Here is a 19,708-nt window from a genome sequence, read left to right on the forward strand (position 1 = left end):
AGTTTCACTGAATGCCTCAATATTCCCAAACCCTGTGTAAATTATAGTCCTTCTCTTCCATTCTCAGGAATTTCTCTTCCCTGCTTCCCTCCGCTCCCATCAAATTTGAAGTCCATTTTCAAGACTCACACACAGAAACCATTTTAAAAATGAGCTGGAGATAAATGATTCAATATTTCAGAAGTAACGTGAAGGATGAAACACTTGAGTTCAATTTCTTCCTAGTTTCTGTATATAAATCTGCTTCATTCCAGTCTCCCAAGACCTTCCGTTGTATTTTTATAGCCATTTTATAGTGTTTGAATGTGTTGAATTTATTCTTGCACTGGACGATGGAACACTGTTTTAAATGGTTTTAATCTGTAATGACATGTTATTTTCTCCGAGTCGGGATTGAATCGGGAGGCAAACGAGGACGCAGTCCATGGTGGAATTGTTTTTAAACTTCTCTCTGCTCAATAACTATCGTTATTAGACGCTCCCCTAGTTACATATCACTGTTTCTACACGGAGATCTATATCGATAGCTGGTTTAACGCAACTGTTTACGTTACACAATTAATGGATTTTTGACCTGAAAGCTTTTTAATGTACTGACTGACTTCCTGCTGCGTCTTGGCATAACTCTGCACGAGAACCAAGTGGGTGTCTTTCTGTGCGGTTAATTGCAACTGAGAAGTCTCGCAAACACTAGTTGCAAATTGTACCGCCAAGGATGAAACATTAGAGCAATGTTAGCAATGAGTGAAGAAAATGATGAACACCAATCCGTTGTGGGGATGCTTCTGATCCATTGATTTGTTTTATTTTGTGTGCGTGGGGGGTGTCTCGGCAGTCTGGTTTTTGATCTCTCTGGAGAATCGTGTATCCTTATGGGCTGCAATTTGTTTCTATGGGAACAGAAACTACAGATGCATTACATTTTTTCTATTTTAAACTAATGTGCAATTAATCCTTTTTTGTCTTTCTCTCTCTCTCTCTCTCTCTCTCTCATCCCCCTCCCTTTCTTCCAGGAGAACAATTGAAGTGTTTCAAAGCTCCAGCTGGAAGTCTGGGACCCTCCCCGTGCCTTTGACCTCACCCGATGGATTTTTCCCTCTTCAAAGAAAACGCCGACCCCACCATGAAAGCCATTCACACAGTTGAGAGGCTGGCCGACAGCATCACCGAGAAGTGCTTCTTGCCTTGCGTGGAGAAAGCCGCCGGCTCGCTGGATGCGAGATCATGCAGGATCTGCACTGAGCATGTCCCACAGGAGGAGACCACATTATGCAAAAAGACTGCAACAGCAGATGGGAAAAGCGGCGGCAACGAGCGAGCGAGCTCCTCTCCTGTACGCCCGGCAGGTGCTGGCTCGGTTAACGGCCCAGCACCAACCCGTTTCATCCACAAGGATCATGGCTTGAGGGGCAGGGGCTTTTGGCTCTTTGGCAACATGGGCAACCAGGACGGGAAGCTGAAAAAGACGGTAGGAGACGGCCAGGAATGTCCGGACGACTCCCGGCTCAAGGATGCTGACGGTACAAAGAAAGGGTCGGGAGGCAAGAAGGCGCATGCAAAGCACGGTAAGGGAAACGAGAGCCATAGGAAGAAGAAATCCGAGTCCTCCCGCTCGGTTTTCTCCATCAGGAAGAGAAAGCAGCAGTCCCGGGGTAAGAATGGGTCCAAGGATGATATATCGGAGAGCCGGGCCCTGCACATTGAAGAGCTGGACAGCGTTCACTCCGTTACAAAGACCCCAGATATTAGTATTTCAGCGGACGAGGGAGGGCTGACCGATACCGAAGCCGAGCCGCTCGACATCACCAACGACAGTCTGCCCGCTGCTCCCGAGCCGCCCACCGGCCAGCGGCTCAGCTCGGAATCGGACACCGACATCTACAGCTTCCACTCGGCCGCCGAGCAGGAGGACCTGCTCTCCGACATTCAGCACGCCATCCAGCTGCAGTGGCTGGGCAAGGAAGCCGAGGCGAAGCTTTCGCAAACCGCGCCGCAGGCGGGGGTAAACGGGGCACCGGGTAGCCTTGCTGTACAGTCCAACCAACATCAGCAGGGTGAGCCTGCCTCCAGGGCCCAGCTAGCCAAGGAGAATGCAGAACATATCAAAGCCCCTGTTGAAGAGAGTCTGCTTCCTAATCTGGAGGAGGGGACGCAGGAGATTCGTGTTGATGCTAACGGTGGTCTAGTGGGCGACCTGTCAATAACGCAGAATGGGTTTGAATCTCTTCCCGAGCCGCCAGCTGCTCCTGCAGAGGTTCTACCGCGAGCTAAAGCTGAGTTGACTCTCAACGAGGATGCTGGCGACCACAGTGTGCCCAATGGACTGGCGGGCTCCGATTCCGAGGTGCCGAGTGATGCCCCGGGGTCCGCCGTTGAGGCTAGCGCCCGCCGCGTTAGCGAGGACAAATCGGTCTTTTCCACCGGCAATTCCCGCTCACACAAGCCGCCGGGACCGTCTGCCGCTGTCAGGGCTCATACCCCCGTCAGTGCCATCTTTGTCCGAACGACGACCAGGCAGCTGAGCTCCCCCAGCAACTCCCCCTTGGCTTCGCCCTCGCAGAGTCCCCGGTGCCAGAGGCGGCGCCGGGCGGCAGAGCACAAGTGGAGCAGAGACCGGATGAGAGCGGAGAAGTGCCCCAGCGAGAGGAAGACCCTGAGCCGCTCGGCTGACTGGACCGAGGAGCTGAGGCGACCGACTGCAGTCCGTGTCAAGAAAACGGGGTCTGTGGACTCGCTACACCGCTCAGGACCGCCCGAAATTTCATCTCTTCGACCGGCTAAGAGGCCTTCCTTACCCGAGAGCGGCTACCCCGAGATCTTCACAGGTAAGTGCATGAGCCACGGTGACGGTAAAACCAAAAAGGTGTTTTCCAAGCCAATATTCACTTGCTAGACAAATGCAATCTTACTTGTACGGCCCTATCATCGTCATTGTGATTTGCAGAGCAGAAACTGCTATCAAACATGTTATATCAATTCAGCTGTCCAAATGTCCTGCCCAACTGGAAGCGTTAAGGTGTTTTGCAACTTGTGTTGGGGGCAGAGTGTTATCTTGTGCCTTTTGCTTTGATAGTTTTTCCACGGTCCCACTGGAGCCAAACTTTTGTGTACAACTTCTTCACTAATTGATCACCTGGCCATGGCCTGCCTTGTTCTCTCCAGAATGGAGCCCTGTAGACTTGGGTACATGGTGTTTGTCAAGATTGTTTTACTCAAGGGCTCTCTTGCGGAGTGGGCATGTTAGGTTTGTGTTCAAATGGAGTTTCTGGAGAGGCAGGTCTGTTGACATGTCTCAAAGGTTTTTGTGAAAGAGCAGGCTCGGGTACTCCATTCCCATCTAATGGAAAGAGGTGGTTTCAAAAGACCTGTAATTCTGATTTTAAAGGTAACCAGAATGATGGAAGTGGCTCTGGCAGTACTTTTAATGCTGTTCACCAATAGCATGCTCAAGGTTTTGCCAGGACCCAGTTCTAAGCTTGCAATGAAGTTGGAACTAAGCCTGGATGATGTCTGACCTGCGGCCACAACTCAAATGGGGACTGGAGCTGAATTTCAGCAGTCAAGAATGGCTCCTCTTGACATCAAGGCAACGTTTGTGCAAATGTGGCATCAAGGTACCCTGGTAAAAGTCGATGGGCATTACTCACACAAAGGAGGTCAATATCCCAATATGAAGACTGTCTCTTCAAGAGTTCAAGGTCAAGCCATTTTCAGCTTTATCTACGAGCTTTCATGCAAAATTGATCATTAACAATATTCAGTGATCACACAAAGCTCAATTCCATTCAAACTCCTTGTTAGAAAGAGCCTACAGCAAACTCTAGACAGCATTTTAACAAAGACCATACAGAAAGTTAATTTTTTTTATATATAATTGCCAGTGTCTAGCTGCCAAGTCATGACCTTAATCTTGGGGGTTGGGGGGGCATGTTTCATTAACCAGAAACCAGGCTGCATGCGTAGATTAGATGCTGGGGACATCTGTGTGCTACTTGTATCCTGATTCCTCATTCAACTATGTTCATGATGCAAGTCAGAAATTATGTATGAGTGGTGCTCATCCAGGGCCCAGAATCAGCTGAAAACTTTTTCTTCTATTGGTGCTGTGGCTTTAATTTGTTCTATGTAAAATGGTACACAAAGGTGTTTGTTCTCCTCTAACTCGAGCCCTTTTCTGACTTGAAACAGTAGATAGATTTCCTTTATTGCCGATTCTAATCCCAGAGCTTCCAGCCCACTGACCACAGGTAAATACGTCCTACTGTGCATTTAGCACTACTGTGCATTTAGCACTACTACCACTTTGAGGGCAGTTAAGGACAACTGATTTAAATAATATTGCCAGTGATGCACATGTCCTGGGAAAAAATAAATAAAATTAGATCTCTCCTTTTCACCGGTTAGCTCAAACTATCACCTTGTAACAGCCCCTACAGCTGTATTTTCTCAGAACATCAGACAGCTTGTCTCTTGAAGTAACCAATGAATCATTCTAAACGTCTGCATTTGTAATGCTACTACAGATCTGAGTTCTGCAGATTTCTCCTGAAGGGAGAATTTGGGGTTTGTCTCCAGTGCTGACTGAAGGCTTCAGAGTGAAAGTTCATTTTGTGCACTAATCTCCTGCAGCAGTTGGCTCAATATAATTGCTCTGCTCCTTACAGACCACCTGACCTTTATAACCCCAGCTTCTTGGGAAGTTTAATGTGTTGAGTGATTTCTTGCTAGAGACCAAAATTAAGGATTAGTTTTATTTGCCACAAGTAAATTGAAACATTTGAAGTGTTCAGTGAAATGCATTTTGTGTCAACAGCAACAGTCTGACTGTCTGCTTGGGGGGGGGGGAGGTGATGGTTGGTGGGCAGCTCGCAAGTAATGCCATGCTTCGGGCATCACCATGGTGTGTCTGCAACTTGTTAACCTTAACCTGCATGTCTTTGGAATCTGGGAGAAAACCAGAGCACCCAGAAGAAACCCATGCGGACATGGGAGGTAATGTATAACCACTTCACCGACAAAGGTGGGAATGAAACCATGATCGCTCGTGCCGTAAAGCATCATGCTAATCGCTACATAGCTGTGCTCGAGTTTTTAGAGTTCAAAAGCTTACAATACCAGAAGTCCTACCAAACCAAGAAAAATTCTTTATTAGGCTTCTGTGCTCAGTTTCTGATCAGGAATGTCATAATGAGGATGGGTTCATTTTAATTTCTCTACCTAAAGACCCATGAATTTTAACTTCTATTGTATATGAATTGGGTTTTATTTTGGTTGGTCTAAACACCCTTTGTATTTTTTTTTTTTTTTTTTTTTGGAACTGCTTCCATGAGAGATGATTTGAAGTCTTTAAGCTTGGAGAATACCAGAGAGGAAATTGGTCAATGATATGATTGGACTGCAACATTGTGTTTTGTGCTCCCTCACATCGGTGGGTTGGAGGTCCTTGTGTCAGATTAACAGGAAAAGTAATGGAAAGTCTGGATTACATCTTCAATGAAGAAAATGATGATTAGGCCATTATTTTTCACTAGGAGTAAAATGGGGAATTTGACCAGATTAATTGGTTACCACTTTATGGACATCCATTGACTGGGGATTTTCAGTGAGAAGTTACAAATCAGATAGTGATATGGCTAGGGGGCTGTAGTTCAACACAAACTAGCTAGATTGGGGGTGAATACAGAATCCGGATGGGAAGCCAGATTCTTAGCATTTTTTCTTAACTTGTTTATTGTATAATCTGTTTTAACTTTTAGTATAATATTTTGGGTTGCTGTTTGTGATGTTGTGTGGGTGCATCATGGTCCCGACGAACGTTGTTTCATTTGGTTGTATTTAATGGACAGTCAGTTGGCAATAAACTGGAACATTTTCCACATTTCTAAGTTGCATATTGCCTGCTATGTACATCTTGGAAATGTGTGTAGTGGGTAGACTGATCCATTGCAGGAACTCGGCCTACCTTAAAATTGTTGTAACTGCGTCAAAAATCAATGTCTCTAGTGCTGATTGAATACTTTTAAAATATCACTAAGTAGGAATATGTGTCAGTTAAACTCCTGAAGCTGTTATTTCAGCAAGAAATATGGAGCTTATTTTGTTAAGTGTCATCATAAAGGGAATGAACAGAGCAAACAGATGTATTTTATTTTGTACCTAGATACCTGAGACTGAATTCACAGATCACAGCTGGGGTGGCAACAATATTAAAATCTTAGCTCTGATTCTGGATTGAAGTAAAAACTGACGCTGTAGAAAATTGTATTTAATTAACAATGTTGGCATTGAAGCATTTATTGCCCACACCCAACAATCAGGGAATTGTCCTAAAGCTGTTTGATAGCCCACTAAGAGTAAGCCGCACAGTGTAGGCACATTAATGAAGCAGTGGAAGAGTAGGTCGAGGAAAATTGATTGACCTTCAACAACCACAACAGCCTTGGTGAATGGTTTGCTCCAACAGGTGTGCATTGCCTGCCTTGTCCTTTTTGACTTCAATTTTGACACAGTGCCTTGCCACACTTGATCTCATGATTCCATGGTATCCAGGGTAATTGCCTCTGAAACACATGGTTTGCTTCATGTTGGGCCAGGGCTTTGAGAGTCAAATGGTTCAATGGAAACTGGTGGGTGTCATTGAGCAGATGATGCAAGTTCTACCGTTACTGCTTCAGTTCCTCAAGTAAAGGTACTGTTTTTAAAAGCTAATCACATATGGTCTCAACTGGGGGATATTCATTGTTCAGAATCAGGTTTATTGATACAGGTGTATGTCGTGAAATTTGTTAACGTAGCAGCAGTTCGGTGCAATATATAATAGAAGGAAAAATAATACTAAATAAGTAAAAACATTACAGTATACACTGGATTAAACGTTGTGCAGAAACAGAAATGTATATTTAAAAAGTGAGGTAGTGTTTATGGGTTCAATGTCCATTTGGGAATTGTATGCCAAAGGGGAAGAAGCTGTTCCTGAACCACTGAGTGTGTGCCTTCAAGCTTCTGTACCTCCTACCTGATGGTAATAGTGAGGAAAAGGGCATGCCCCGTTTGCTGGGATCCTCGATGATGGATATAAACGCAAACAACAGGAATTCTGCAGATGCTGGAAATTCAAGCAACACACATCAAAGTTGCTGGTGAACGCAGCAGGCTAGGCAGCATCTGTAGGAAGAGGTGCAGTTGACGTTTCAGGCCGAGACCCTTCGTCAGGACTAACTGAAGGAAGAGTGAGTAAGGGATTTGAAAGTTGGAGGGGGAGGGGGAGATCTAAAATGATAGGAGAAGACAGGAGGGGGAGGGATGGAGCCAAGAGCTGGACAGGTGATAGGCAAAAGGGGATACGAGAGGATCATGGGACAGGAGGTCTGAGAAGAAAGCTGGGGGGGGGGACCCAGAGGATGGGCAAGAGGTGTATTCAGAGGGAGAAAAAGGAGAGCGAGAAAGAATGTGTGCATAAAAATAAGTAACAGATGGGGTACGAGGGGGAGGTGGGGACTTAGCAGAAGTTAGAGAAGTGGATGTTCATGCCATCAGGTTGGAGGCTACCCAGACGGAATATAAGGTGTTGTTACTCCAACCTGAGTGTGGCTTTATCTTTACAGTAGAGGAGGCCGTGGATAGACATGTCAGAATGGGAATGGGATGTGGAATTAAAATGTATGGCCACTGGGAGATCCTGCTTTCTTTGGCGGACAGAGCGTAGATGTTCAGCAAAGCGGTCTCCCAGTCTGCGTCGGGTCTCGCCAATATATAAAAGGCCACATCGGGAGCACCGGACGCAGTATATCACCCCAGTTGACTCACAGGTGAAGTGTTGCCTCACCTGGAGGACTGTTTGGGGCCCTGAATGGTGGTAAGGGAGGAAGTGTAAGGGCATGTGTAGCACTTGTTCCGCTTATACGGATAAGTGCCAGGAGGGAGATCAGTGGGGAGGGATGGGGGGGACGAATGGACAAGGGAGTTGCGTAGGGAGCGATCCCTGCGGAATGCGGGGGGGGGGGGGGGGGAGGGAAAGATGTGCCAGCATTCAGGGCCCCAAACAGTCCTTCCAGGTGAGGCAACACTTCACCTGTGAGTCGACTGGGGTGATATACTGCGTCCGGTGCTCCCGATGTGGCCTTTTATATATTGGCGAGACCCGACGCAGACTGGGAGACCGCTTTGCTGAACACCTATGCTCTGTCCGCCAGAGAAAGCAGGATCTCCCAGTGGCCACACATTTTAATTCCACATCCCATTCCCATTCTGACATGTCTATCCACGGCCTCCTCTACTGTAAAAATGAAGCCACACTCAGGTTGGAGGAACAACACCTTGTATTCCGTCTGGGTAGCCTCCAACCTGATGGCATGAACATCGACTTCTCTAACTTCCGCTAAGGCCCCACCTCCCCCTCGTACCCCATCTGTTACTTATTTTTATGCACACATTCTTTCTCTCACTCTCCTTTTTCTCCCTCTGTCCCTCTGAATATACCTCTTGCCCATCCTCTGGGGGTCCCCCCCCCCCTTTCTTCCCGGACCTCCTGTCCCATGATCCTCTCGTATCCCCTTTTGCCTATCACCTGTCCAGCTCTTGGCTCCATCCCTCCCCCTCCTGTCTTCTCCTATCATTTTGGATCTCCCCCTCCCCCTCCAACTTTCAAATCCCTTACTCACTCTTCCTTCAGTTAGTCCTGACGAAGGGTCTTGGCCTGAAACGTCGACTGCACCTCTTCCTACAGATACTGCCTGGCCTGCTGCGTTCACCAGCAACTTTGATGTGTGTTCCTTGATGATGGATGCTGCCTTTCTGAGACACTGCTCCTTGAAGATGACCAGGGTACTTTGTAGGCTAAATTTACAACCCTCTGCAGCTTTCAGTCCTGTGCAGTAGCACCCCCCTCCCCCCCCCATACCAGACAGTGATGCAGCCTGTCAGAATGCTCTCTACAGTACATCCATAGAAGTTTTTGAGTGTTTTGTTGACATGCCAAATCTCAAACTATTGAAGTATAGTCGCTGCCTTACCGCCATTATAGCTGCATCGATATGTTGGGACCAGGTTAGGTCCTCCGATCTTGACATGGGAACTTGAAACTGTGCCTTCCCACCACTTCCGATCCCTCTGAGAATTGGTGTGTTCCTTCGTCTTGCCCTTCCTGAAGTCCACAATCGGCTTTCGTCTTGCTGACATTGAGTGCCAAATTGTTGCTGCGGCACCACTCCACTAGTTGGCGTATCTCACTCCTGTATGCTGTCGCGTCACCACCTGAGATTCTATCAACAATGTGTATTGTCAGCAAATTTATAGGTGGTATTTGAGTAATGCCTAGCCACAGACATGGGTATAGAGCATGTAGAGCAGTGGGCTAAACACACCCCTGAGGTTGCACCAGTGCTGATCATCAGCGAGGAGGAGATATTATCGCCAATCCGTGTAGATTGTGGTCTTCTGGTTAGGAAGTTGAGGATCCAATTACAGAGGGAGGTAACTTCTCAGTCAGGATGGTGGGAATGATGGTATTAAATGCTGAGCTATAGTCGATGAACAGCATCCTGACATGGGTATTTGTTTTGTCCAGGTGGTCTAAGGCTGTGTGAGAAGCCACTGAGATTGCTTCTGCTGTTGCCCTATTGTGGAGATAGGCAAATTGCAATGGGTCCAGGTCCTTGCTGAGGCAGGAGTTCAGTCTAGTCATGACCAACCTCTCAAAGCATTTCATCACTGTAGATGTGAGCTTGTATACGTTCAAGCTGTACAAGTTTGTATATAAATAGTTCATCTTGGAGTTATGGGTGCTCAAGGAAGTGGCAAAGTTATAACCTCTTTAGAATATTGGTGATTCTGCATCAAAAATACTATCTATTTGAATCTGACAAATGAACTTTGAAAGGCTGTGAGTCTCTGTCAAAAGCATCTAATCAACTTTACTGAGCTCTGCTTTTTGTCGTTGGCTTTTTAAAGTCACACCATTCTCCAAAGCAAATGGTCTTTTATCAGCAAGCCATAAATGTTGACACAAGGATTTTAAGTTTTTTATTGGTTCATATTTTAATGTAGAGAGGCCTTCTAGTCGAGGCCAATCATGGATGTTGCCTCCCAGCAATCTACATGTTATGCAAGCTCGTACGCAAGCCAGAGCAGTACAGTATGGAAAGCGAGTTGTTGCCCATGTAGCAGGCTCCCTCTCCGCACAGCTGATGAATCCAAAGGAGTGGAGAGACCAATACAGCTTGGTGGCATTGGCTTTGCAGGAGCTGTCAGTCAGCATTGAACTCAACATGGGGCTGCCCACGGGATTCCAGTTCTGGATTTTTCCTGTCTATTCCAAAAGCTATCCCTGTGAGTGGACACAGCCACAAGGCAGTTTAAGATTGAGGTCAGCTTGCCTTCTAGATGAGCTGCCAAATACAGCTGATGTGCCCCATCTTCCCAAAGCGACTGGTTTTAAGGTAGTCACCCACCTTTGCCCCTTCTCCTGTCAGTCGAAATTGTTCTGCTGAGCTTTGTTGCTAAGCCACCCATGAAGTCCAGGAGCTGGACTTGGTTGTGAGGCTATTTGAGATGCACACCATTGGGAACATTTAATGGGTAGTGGAATCTTGTCCCCACTGCCACCCCAGCTATAATAACCTTAAAGAGCCATGTCTTGATATCTATTACAAATTGCAGCATTCTGCAATGATTGGACGCAGGTTATGTTTGTGTGAAAGAAACAAATCTCTGTGTAACCCTTCCTTGCTATTCATGACTTAATGCATTTGGGTTGTCTTTTTAACGAAACACTTGATAAACGGGAAATAATCAACAGGTTTGGCAGCATCTTGAAGACAATGTTTCAGGTCCATAATCTTAAATAATATTCTATTAGTTAATAAATGACATTCTATTAGCTCAGTGTGCAGTAGACCATAGATTGTTGCTAATCACACAGTTGAGTGAAATCTGCATCTTAGTTGCGGTGGGCAGGGTGGTGCCAGTTAACCCTGGTGTGACTGATGGTAAAGTTGATTAAAGGACACGCTCCACATTACTCCCAAGTAGTTTTTTGCTGATTAACAGTCTTGCAGCCTTCGTGTGTGATTACAGTTGGTCAGCATTAACCATCTAGAGCAGGGCTTCTCCAGCTGGGGTCCACGAACCCCTTCATTATTGGTAGGCTGTATGGCATAAAATGGGTTGGGGAAACCCTTATCTAGAGCAATTTTGTCAGCCCTTGAGAAGATGAGACTGCAAATGCTGGCATCTGGAATAACACACAAAAAAAAAAAGCCACTAGAGGAGCCCAGTGGGTCATACAGCATCAATGAAGGAAAATGGATAGTTAATGTTTCTGATCAAGAACCTTCATCAGACTGGGAAAAGTGGAGATGATCGGTATGAAACGGTGCAGGGATGGGGTGGAGCAAGAACTAGTAGATGATTGGTAGATTCTAGTGAGGAGGGTGACTCCCACAGGAGGGTGGGAATGACATCAAGCTGAGAAGAGATGGGTGGAAGTGACAGAAGGCTGATGGAATTTGATCGTGGATGGTAGAGCATAGAGTAAATGGGGATGATGGGGTTAATTCAGTAATATGTGGGTAATGGGCAGATGGCATGGGAAGGGAAAAGTTAAGATGGGGGCCAGTTGGATCAAGTAGGGGAATAGTGAAGGGGGAGGTGAGAAAGGGACAGAGTGGAGAGCATTTACCAGAAGTTTGAGAATTCAGTAATCCTGCTGCCACGTTGAAGACTGCCCAGGTGAAATGAAGTGTGTGTTCTAAGTTAGCTATAGCCTGGCAGTAGAGGAGGCCATGGACAGACACATTGGTGTTGGAATGGGAAGTGGAATCGAAATGCTAGTTTACAGTAGGAAATTATTCCCTAATCTGCATCTGGCATCGTTGATGTAGTGGAGGTAACATCAGGAGCACCAAGTACAACAAAATACTGGATTTGCATGTGAAGGACTTTCTCTCACCTGGATGAGTTGAGACCCTGGATGGTGGTGAGAGTGGTCACTGTAGCAGAGAAAGGGGTGAAGAGTGGTGTCGGGGTAGGATTGTTCTACATAACCAATGAAAGGACAGACATAACAGTACCTGGGCTCTATCCTTGGATTTGAGAAAGTGGGAGGAGGTAAATGAGAAGCTGAGGGTAGTGTAAGTTCCCAGACACGAGAGTGGTGGTGCTGCTTATCCAGAAAGAGCCTTGAAGCCTGCCTGTTTTTTGCGGTGGTAAATATAGAACTATACAGAGACTGCTTGTCCATGGTGAAGGAGGCAGTTGATGCCAAGTAAGTGTCAGGGCCTGGGTCAGTTTCCCTTTCTACCTTTATTCCGTGCTGTAATATATTCTCATGTGCCTTCATCTTCCTATCACCTCAAACATGACATAATTTTTACCTGGCCTGCTTATCATCCCTCTTGCCAGGATCCATCCATCACACTTGCTCCAACCTTTCCCTCCACCTTTTCAAACTGAGTATCTCCTCTTTCCAGTGCAGTTAAAGGCTCTTGACCTAAAACCTTGTCTATTTCCCTCCATAGGTGCTGCCTAATCTGCTAAGTTCTTCCAGTGATTTTTGTTAGACAGCCCTTTGCTCTTCAACCTCTACCTGTATATACTTTGCTTGCCAAAAACATTTTAAAACTAGTAAATGACTGCTTTAAATCCTTGGAGTTTGATTTGAACTAAAAGAACCCAGCAATTTTTAGCAACAAAACAAGAAATTTAAGTATTATTAATTAAGGTCGAGCATTCTGTTATCTTGTCAAGATACATTTCTATAGGAAAGATGGAGTGTAGACAAAGTAATTTGCATATGTCCAGAGTCTCCAAGCACTGGTCACTGAATGATAAAGAGCTTGAATCATTTTCAATTAACTTTTATACTTTGAAAATCACTTTTCACACAAGTTAAGAGGCATGGGATCCATGGAAACTTAGCTGATTGGGTTCTGAATTGGCTTGCCTATAGAGTGGTAGTAGATGGGGAATATTCTGCCTGGAGATCAGTGACTAGTGGCCTTCCACAGGGGTCAGTTGATATGCTGCTGTTTGTAATCTTTATAAAAGACTTTGAGGAAGTGATGGAGTGGGTTAGTAAGCTTGCAGATGAAGTAAAGGTTGGTGGAGCCATGAATCTTGTAGGTTATTTATAACGGGATACAGACAAGTTGCAGAGCTGGGCGAAAAATGATGGATGCAGTTAAATCTGGAAACGTGTGAAGTGATTCATTTTGGAAGGTTGAACTTGACTGAGTGCAAGGTTAATGGCAGATTTCTTTGTGTAGAGGAACAATGACCCTTGGAACTATATGCATTGGATGGTTAAGATGTATGGTGTGCTGGCTTTTGTCAGTCAGCCAATTGAGTTCCAGAGCTGTGAGGTGATGTTTCAGCTCCATAAAACTTAAGCCAAACTTGGATTATTGTATTCAGTTCTCCTTGCCTCATTAGGAAGGATGTAAGAGCTTTAGAGGGGATGCAGAGGATGTTTACCAGGATGCTGACTGGATTAAAGAGCATCTATTGTGAGGAAAGGTTGAAAGAGCTAGGGCTTTTCTCTCTGGAGCAACAAAGATGAGAGGCAACTTGATAGGGGTGTGCAAGATGAGAGGCCTAGATATTGCAGAACTAGTTACTTTTTCTCACAGGATGGCAATGGCTAATGCCAGAGGACATCCATTTCATTTGATAGGAAAATTAAGAGATGTCAGAGGCAAGGTTTTGTTGGTTGAGTGGGGTGCCTGGTACGATGCCGGGGCTGGTGGTAGAGCCTGTTATGATACAAACATTTAAAAGACTCTTGGATAGGCACATGGAATGCAAGAAATGTAGGGGGGTGGGGGTCAGAGGCTAGGTTGATTGTGGAGTGAATTCGCATCGGTTGGCACAACATTGATGGAAGGGATCATTGTGCTGTACTATTCTTTGTCCCCTCCCTGCAAAGCAATCATAGAACAATGTTTTGAGAGGTAGAGGCAGGAATCAGGGTGGGTGGGGAAGAGCAGCAGCTATTGTATGTTTTCCCAAGTTTTGGAGTAGAAATTAGAAAAAGTAGTGTTTCTCCTAATGTTTGGGTATTGCCTTGCCAACTGATTCGCTGAACGGCAGAACTTATTGGCGGTACCACATTAGCTGTACCACATTAGCCATCTGAATTGTCTTATGGTTCTCAGGAATCTTAATTAAACTTGCTGTCTACTAAATAAAGTTGCAAAGCATAATTTAAAGTGCAGGAGAAAAACTATATCAAGTTAGCCCAATAAGCATTGGGTAATTTGTAAAAATGGAATATTACTGCATAAATTCCATAGATGAAGAAAAATAAGACCATAAGAGCAGAATTAGGCCATTCAGCCCATTGTCTGCTCTGCCATTCCATCATGGCTGATACTGGATCCCACTCAACCCCATTCATCTGCCTGCTTGCCATATTCTTTGATGCCCTGACCAATCAGGAAGCCATCAACTTCCACCTTAAATATATGCATGGACTTGGCCTCCTCTGCAGTCTGGCAGAGTATTCTACAGATTCATTACTCCCTGAATTTAAAAAAAAAATTCCTCCTTGTCTCTGTCGCCCCTCAATTTTGAGGCTGTGCCCTCTAGTTCTGGATACCTCCACCATACGAAACATCCTCTCCACACCCACTCTATCTAATCCTTTCAGCATTCAGTAGGTTTTAATGAGATTCCCCCCTACCCCCCCACACACACATTCTTCTAAATTCCGGTAAGTACATGCCCAGAGCTGATGAACGTTCCTTGTATGTTAACCCCTTCATTCCCAGAATCATCCTCATGAACCTCCTCTGGACTCCAATAAGACCACACCCTTTCTGAGATGTGGGGCCCAAAACTGTTGACAGTACTCAAGTGCAGCCAGATTAGTGTCTTATAAAGACTTGGCATCATCTCCTTGCTTTTATATTGTTCCCCTTGAAATATATACCAACATTGTATTTGACTTTACTACAGACTCAAATCTGTGAATTAACCTTCTGGGAGTCTTGTACAAGGACTACTAAGTCCCTCTATCTCTACTTGAACCTTCTCCCCATTTGGATAATAGTCTGCACTATTGTTCCTTTTACCAAAATGCATTATCATACATTTCCAAACACTATTCTATCTGCCACTTTTGCCCATTCTTCCAACTTGTCTAAGTCCTGCTGTAATCACATCACTTCCTCAGTATTACCTACATCTCCACCTATCTTAGTATCATCTTCAAACTTTGCCATCAATTCCATTATCTAAATTATTGATAGACAATGTGGAAAACAGCAGTCACAATATTGACCCCCGAAGAATACAGCTAGTCACTGGCAGCCAACCAGAAAAGGCCCCTTTTATTCCCACTTGCTGCTTCCCACCTATCAGCTATTCCTCTATCCATGCCAGTATCTTTCCTGTAATGCCATAGGATTTTATCTCAAGCAGCCTCGTGTGGCACCTTGTCAAATGCTTGAAAATCCACTAAATGACTTCCACTTTGTCCACCCTGCTATATAATTCCTTGAACTCTAACAGATTTGTCAGGCAAGATTTCCCTTTACAGAAACCATGCTGACTTTGACTTATTTTATCATTAGTCTCCTTGAAACCTCATCCTTAATAATAGACTTCAACACTTTCCCAAACCACTAAAGTTAGGCTAACTGGCCTACAATTCCCTTCCTTTTGCCTTCCTCCCTTCCTAAAGAGTGGAGTGACATTTGCAGTCTTACAGTCCTCTGGGTCTGTGACTAACAGCAACGTGATAACTTGACTAACGAGTCAACTGACCAATCCTATTTGGCTAGAGCATCGTCTGTAATGTTGTCAATGTAGCAACCATTTTGTGGAATAGCCAGATTACATTAGATAATTTTCAGATTGTTCTCAGTTGCTTCAAACAGGTGGAGGGCTTCACACTGCTTTTATGGTCCCTGGTAGCTGATGTTAAGGTTAAAATAACATCGTTTATATAAATAATTTCTGGGAAACCAGGTGCTTTGTGTTCAGAGTCAGAATAAAAGCTTTGAGGCCAGAAGCAATGGAGAAATTACTGAGTACTGGGATCAGATCTCCACGATCTTGAGGGAAAATGACTAAATGGAATCCTCTTGTGTCTTTGTTTCTTCTCACCAGTAATTCCAGGAAGCTGCAGTTGCACCAAAAGCAGATAAAATTTGAAGGCTTGCCTCATTTTTGTTTTGCATATCGATGAACTTGTCAAAGATCTAGTAAAGTTCCCCTCCATCCTCCCATTTCAATAAAATGGAAGAATGCCTGAAACACAGCTGAGCCATGATGGTTTTACTTCTCGGGCATGTTACCCCAGAAATACTTTTTTATTTTTAGGAGTCTGCTGAAACGTTGAAGAAAACTGACTTTTTTGACTAATATTCCATTAATTTAAAAAGAATAATATTTGATGGCTCTTGACAGGGTTGTTGTGGAGTGGATGATTGATCTTGAGTGTTTAGAAATGGGAGGGGGAGTGGTTTAAAAAAAAAGACAGGTGAGGCATAAATCTTTGGTCTGCCCTTAGAAGAATATTTCTTAAAGAAAAGAGATGAATCTTGTTACGAAGATAAAAATTTGCTGGGATACAGGATAACAAGAACTAGTAAAATTTACATGGGGTTACATTAATTGTTAATTAAGTGTAAATTTTGGTGTCTACCATATTGATTATTCCTCAACATATAATTAACACTAAAGTTAAGAGCTAATTGGACTGAGTCACAACTTAATAAATCAGCAACAATGTGTAAAATCTAGCTTTAATTTTATAGAATCCTAATTGGGTATAATAGGCTTTATCCTAAATTCCAGCATGCATTTTGTTTTTAACAAGTAATTAAAAGATAAAATAGAGAAAATGGCAACTTTTGAGAGTAATCTAAGAAATTGACAGTTCTCATTGGCATTCATAAGACTAACCTATGCAAAAATTATGAATTGCACAGTTGTTGGCTTACTTAAAACTTTACAGAATGACAGAAGCTTGCACTGTTATTAACCTCCAACTAGAAATTAGTGATGAGAAAATCTGCAGATGCTGGAAGTCCAAGCAATGCACACAAAATGCTGGAGGAACTCAGCAGGCCAGGCAGTATCTATGGAAAAAGAAATTTCTGACTTGTTCCCTGCTTAATTCTATAATCCTGACATGGTAAAGAGCTGCCCGGTTTAAACAGGAAATGAAACTTGTATGGAGGAGTTGTGTTTTTATTCTTTCTGGGAGCCAATTGTTTGACTTGAAGCCAGCTCAATGATTCACACGTGTTTAATGTTATAAATCATTCATTTAGTGCTGATCACTGGGTTAATTTGCTCTGTTTTCCATTCCATAGATTTTCTATGAATGACCTGAACAGGGCACTTGAGGATATTGTCAAACAGATTTTAAGCACAAAGGGTTGTCAAAAATGGAGGTGGAAGGAAAGAGAGAAAGTTGATTGACAATATTGTATATGTTTGTTAACATGCAGTACAGTGTGTGGTCCTTTATGGGCATAAAGCAAGTGGAAGGTTATTCCCTGGGGCTTGAAAAAGTAGAGAATTTTGATATTCTGAAAGCAAAGGTATTTACCTCCATGATATTTGATGGTAGAGCCTGCTGTAGTGGATTTATTTTGTTTGCTGCCTAATTGCTAGGAGATTGTGGTGCCACCTATTGTGCTAAATCTTGGAGTGTGCATCTTCATTTTAATGTTTGCAGTCTGTTATATCATTGGAAAGGGAGAACACTTGTAGGCAAATATCTTGACTGGTGCCTCTCCATACTAATACATAATTGACTTATAATTCTGGCTGTAATTGTACCCAGTTGCATGCTGTATACTAGTCTAGTGCAGAACGCACTGAGGATGTGTTGTAACAATTTTATTGAGCGATGAAGTTATCTGCAGGGCATCACATCACTTCCCCAGTATAGGTCAGCCAAAGAAAGAAGGTGATTTGAATTTGCAATGCTTATCTGTGTACAGCAGAGCAGTTCCTTTGAAATCAAAAATATTTTCAAAGCAGCAGCAGATCCATGAGTCAGGTTATTGAAAACTCCATTTAGCAACATTAATGTGGAAGAACAGGATGTGTAGGCTGGGATTCTGAAATAATAGTGCATTAAGACTTGAAGGATCTAATTTGTTTTTACCCTTTTAACATGATTAGTAGCCTGCTTCCCCTGTATCAATTTGTCGGGCTAAATAATAAATACTTCCATCTGTTTCAAAGTGAGGATTACTTTTTGCCTTTGTATTAACACGTGCCTTCTGATTATTTCCAGTGTGCACTTGTTAAATTGCCATTTCTGGTACTTGGTGCTTTGAGGATTTTCTGAATACAGTTGTTTCAGATGTGCCTACTTGGTGCTAGTTTGGTGGCTCTCTCCTCTAGAAAGATGAGTGGCAGTTAACCTCACAAAAATGCTCTTGTAATTTCTCCATTTGCATGGAATTCAGAGGATCAAAGGCCCTCAGCTGTTGCAAAATGAAGTAGTCCTAGTATTGTACAGTACAGAAATGGTCTGATACAGGACATCCTGCAGATGCTTAATCGTAAGTAACACACCAAATACTGGAGGAATTGAGCAGGAGATAATCGTTCACTGTTTTTTCCCTTCATAGTCAATAGATTTATGAAGGGAAATAGGCAAAGTTTTGAATAGAGACACTTAATGACAGAAATGGCTTGCCAGCTCTCAGGTACCCATCTATGAAGATATTAAGGGACTGCTGGTAGCAACTTGGGTGGAGGGGGACTAGACAGTTTAATTTGCTGAGCTTGCTTTTGACTCCATAATAAAGTTCTCCTAACTCTCCCCATTCTTCCTCTTCACATCTCCACACAAAGCTGGAGTACAACTGACCGATACCTTTGAGAACAGAGCTACACTTGTAACTAATCCCAAGAGAAAATATCAACTTCAGGATCATGCTGGAGGCGAGACTCAAAGTTGAAGAGGTTTTCTTGGTAACCATTTCGTAATCAGTTTCTATACTTGTTTGTGTCCATATGTAGTAGATTCATTTATGCCGTTCTGCTGATCACTCTACCTTGTACTCTGGCTGTCCTGTCCATGCTGTCATCTTGCTAATAAGAGGCAATAGGAGCAATTGAACATCACTAATGGTGGAGAAACTATCCTAGATTTCAAGAGGAAACTGTACATTTTTTTTGGAGGTGCGGGAGGGAGGATGTTGGGATGGGTTAGCAGGAATGCGCCAACACCAAACAAATTGAGCTTAATTATCATTCAAATAGGTGTAGTTTGAATAAGTATTCCTCTGGGGCCAAGGTGTAAAAACGTACATTCAAAATGAGAGAGGAGAAAAAAAAAAGTCAGTACAAGAAAACACATTTTTAGTCCAAAACCTCAGATGATAAGTCCTGCAAATTGATGGTTCCCAGCAGTCTAATCTGTAATTCCATCTCTCCAACACTGGAGGGCAGCACTGACAGAGGCCACCCCAAAAGAGAATGAACAGCACGTTACAACACCGCCAGTGTCACCTCCTCACCCGGACTGCAACAACCGTGAAGCCCATGGCTTGAAGCTTATTCCTCATACAACAGGCAACATTGCTATGGATCAGTAGATGCAAGGGACAGATCATCCTGAAATTAAAAGTAAAATATGTGAATACTCAGCAGATCAGGTAGCTGAAATAATTAGCATTTTTCTACAATAAACTTTTGACAGAATCTATTGCTAAAAGAGAATTCTATTTTACTCTTCCTC

At 43.8% G+C, this 19,708-nt stretch overlaps 1 protein-coding gene across 1 annotated transcript in view; it reads left to right on the forward strand.

Moving 5' to 3' along the window:
* The first annotated feature begins 1,084 nt into the window (after positions 1 to 1,084).
* Positions 1,085 to 19,708, forward strand: part of fmn2b (formin 2b) — a 469,810-nt gene continuing 451,186 nt past the window's right edge. The window contains exon 1 of the mRNA XM_072266855.1: positions 1,085 to 2,825. Within this exon, the coding sequence (XP_072122956.1) occupies positions 1,085 to 2,825 (1,741 nt within the window). The remainder of the gene's footprint in view (positions 2,826 to 19,708) is intronic.

The sequence above is a fragment of the Mobula birostris genome, chromosome 8 (assembly GCF_030028105.1).
Source record: "Mobula birostris isolate sMobBir1 chromosome 8, sMobBir1.hap1, whole genome shotgun sequence".
NCBI classification, from domain to species: Eukaryota; Metazoa; Chordata; class Chondrichthyes; order Myliobatiformes; family Myliobatidae; genus Mobula; species Mobula birostris.